This window comes from Pyxicephalus adspersus, unplaced genomic scaffold, assembly GCF_032062135.1.
Source record: "Pyxicephalus adspersus unplaced genomic scaffold, UCB_Pads_2.0 Sca44, whole genome shotgun sequence".
Lineage (NCBI taxonomy): Eukaryota > Metazoa > Chordata > Amphibia > Anura > Pyxicephalidae > Pyxicephalus > Pyxicephalus adspersus.
The window spans coordinates 12,883-15,424 of record NW_027317051.1 but is presented as its reverse complement, the minus strand read 5'-3'; the positions used below and the strand labels follow the sequence as shown (position 1 = coordinate 15,424).

Sequence of the window (2,542 nt, the reverse complement as noted above, 5' to 3'; positions counted from 1 at the left end):
CTGTAATAATGACATGTGACCATGGTAGGGGCATTAGATTATGAGGCCCCTTGAGGTACAGCTAGTGAGATGACTATAGACTTTGTACAGCGCCGCAATATATGTTGGTGCTATACAGGTACTGTATAATGATTTATGATGAGACAAACACCTCTTTCAGGAAGCAGAAAGATTTATTGGTAGAAGAATCAGCATTCATCAACAGTTTTATACAGAATAAAAGCATGGAAATCAATAAGCAATATCCGTGTCTGTGTTAAATTTACACTTTAAAATTGACTTTTAAAATTTTTATATGCAAAGAAAAAAAATGTTTACCTTTATTGAGGTATTTACTTTATAAGCCTGAGAGAGCTGTTGGGAAATACATAGAAAGCAGCATGGAGGGGTTCGGTGAAGGTGGTGGTGAAGGTATGGAGGTGTCTTATGGGGTTACACAATTGGTAGAAGGACAGTAGGCCGGACTCATAATCCAGACAGATCCCAACAGTTTTTAGTAAAGATGCCGAGGCTATTGTTGTACCAACGTTTTTGTGCCTAACATAAAGACCATTTTTTTGGATCAGACTCCATGATTTGTCATTAAAGCCTATAAAAGATTCATTTCCAGAAAACCCCCTCTCCATGCTTTCACCAGCAACCCCTATCATCCATGCCTCAGCTTCACTTACATCCACCTCCCAGTAATTTATCCCAGATGTGAAGCTGTGAATACTCAATATCTGGCAGCATTTAAACCTCTTAGGACCATCTGGCCTGTTCACGCTGTTATCGGTATGAGTGACTCTCTTTCGTTTCCTTGTCAGTACAAGGTTATCATGAGCAGTATTTATATCTAGTAAAACATCAGATTTCTCCAGCACTGAGAATTGTCTCTTTGCTAACAAGCCCTTTAGGTTGTCTGTAAAGTTACTAAGTCCTTTCTGTAACATCCGTGATATTATTCCCTCAGACAGTCCTCCAGCATTCCTAACATCACTGATGGGGTCACCTATGTCAGTACTGCTGTCCTCTCTCTGAGATGCCTTTTTCAGGACAGTCAATGGATCCTGGGTGTTACACAGTTCCTCCAGCTCATCAATCTTCTTGGACAGCTGGAAATTATATTGTTCAAGCTGCTGGATCAGATTGGGGATGGACTGTGAGAGTTGTTTCTTCTGCCTGCAGGTTTCTAGTAGGATTCTTTTCTCCACTTCATCCAGTTGTTTCCTAATTTCCCGAAACAGATCAGTGACTTTCCTGGCCATAGCAACATTTTTTCCAGTCTCTTGCATGCTATACATTTCCAGATTCTGGATCCTCCTCTTAATCTCCTGCCTCTCAGAATCCAGGACATTTGTAGTCTCTTTCAGTTTCTCTTTCATTTTTTCAGAGGCCTGGTTCAGGAGGTCCACTTGGTGTCCTTTGTGGTCACCAGCCACCAGGCAAGGCATACAGATGCAGGCATTGTCCTCTGTACAGTAAAACTGGAAGGTCTCGTGATGTGTGGGACATTTTCTGTCTTTAAAAGAAGCAATAGGTTCAGTTAATATGTGATGAAGTCCCTTGCTGTGGTTTGTTAGGTGTTTTTCACAAAACGAGGCCTCACAATGCAGACATGATTTGGTCGCTGGCACCGGGGAGTCACAATATGTGCAAAATGTCTCCATTTCATCCCGATGAGAAGATTGAAAACACTCCACAATATCACGCAGCTTTCTGTTCATCACTAGTGTAGGGCGCTCTGCAAAGTTTTCTCTGCAATCCGGGCAGGAATATTCCCCAGACTTCTCCTGTGTATCCAGCACAGTCACAATACAGTCCCAGCAGAAGTTGTGGCCACATTTCAGAGATATGGGCTCCTTGTAAAGGCTCAGGCAGATGGAGCATTCCAGCTCCACTTTTAGGTCAGCAGTTGCCATTGTGGAGAATGATAATAATCTGGGACTGAAGTCCAGCTTTTTATACCCTGGTGATGAAAGACTCTGGAAGCTTTGATATGTAAATTGAGATCTGCCCTCCTTGTAGGTGGGATTCACCTTCCCCCCACACACACACCTCTTCCAGTAGGAAATAGCTAATATATCAAAGGTATAAGTGAAAAAGTGTATGAAAAAATTAAAAGATGCCAGCTTGAAAATGGTTTCCCCACTTCAATGAGTAAACAAAAAGAATCACTTAAAGTCCAAACCGTCTGCTTGTGATAAAGACTCACAGTTTAATCCAATGACTTAACACATCTGTCTCCCATCTTCTCACTCCCAGCTGAATCAGTTCATCAGAGGGTTACAGGAGAATGAGGCTGCCATCTACAAGTGTAAGTAAAGAAATTTAAGGAAATTAGAAACAACTGCCTAGTATTTAGTTTTTAGGACTTCCATATAAAGAAGGAATGGATCATGCTTAGAGTTGTTAAATGTTTTATATGAAAAAAAAGTAAATTCCCAAATTCTACAAGCAAATGAAGCAAATTTAAAGAAAATAACCAATATGTATAAGTATACAGTTCCTGATTAATTTTACAAAACCACATCATTTTCAAAGATTACATTCACAATGCATT

The 2,542-nt window shown here is 40.5% G+C and overlaps 1 protein-coding gene across 1 annotated transcript; it reads right to left on the bottom strand.

Annotated features, from left to right (window-relative positions):
• Nucleotides 1–251: 251 nt before the first annotated feature.
• On the bottom strand, nt 252–1,990 carry LOC140344816 (E3 ubiquitin-protein ligase TRIM39-like). The gene has a single exon (XM_072432024.1). The coding sequence runs from the start codon at nt 1,899–1,901 to the stop codon at nt 333–335; it is 1,569 nt and encodes a 522-aa protein (XP_072288125.1). The 5' UTR covers nt 1,902–1,990; the 3' UTR covers nt 252–332.
• Nucleotides 1,991–2,542: the final 552 nt, after the last annotated feature.

Excerpts from the sequence above, each read along its gene's own strand:
- LOC140344816 (XM_072432024.1), bottom strand. The coding sequence starts at position 1,901 with ATGGCAACTGCTGACCTAAAAGTGGAGCTGGAATGCTCCATCTGCCTG.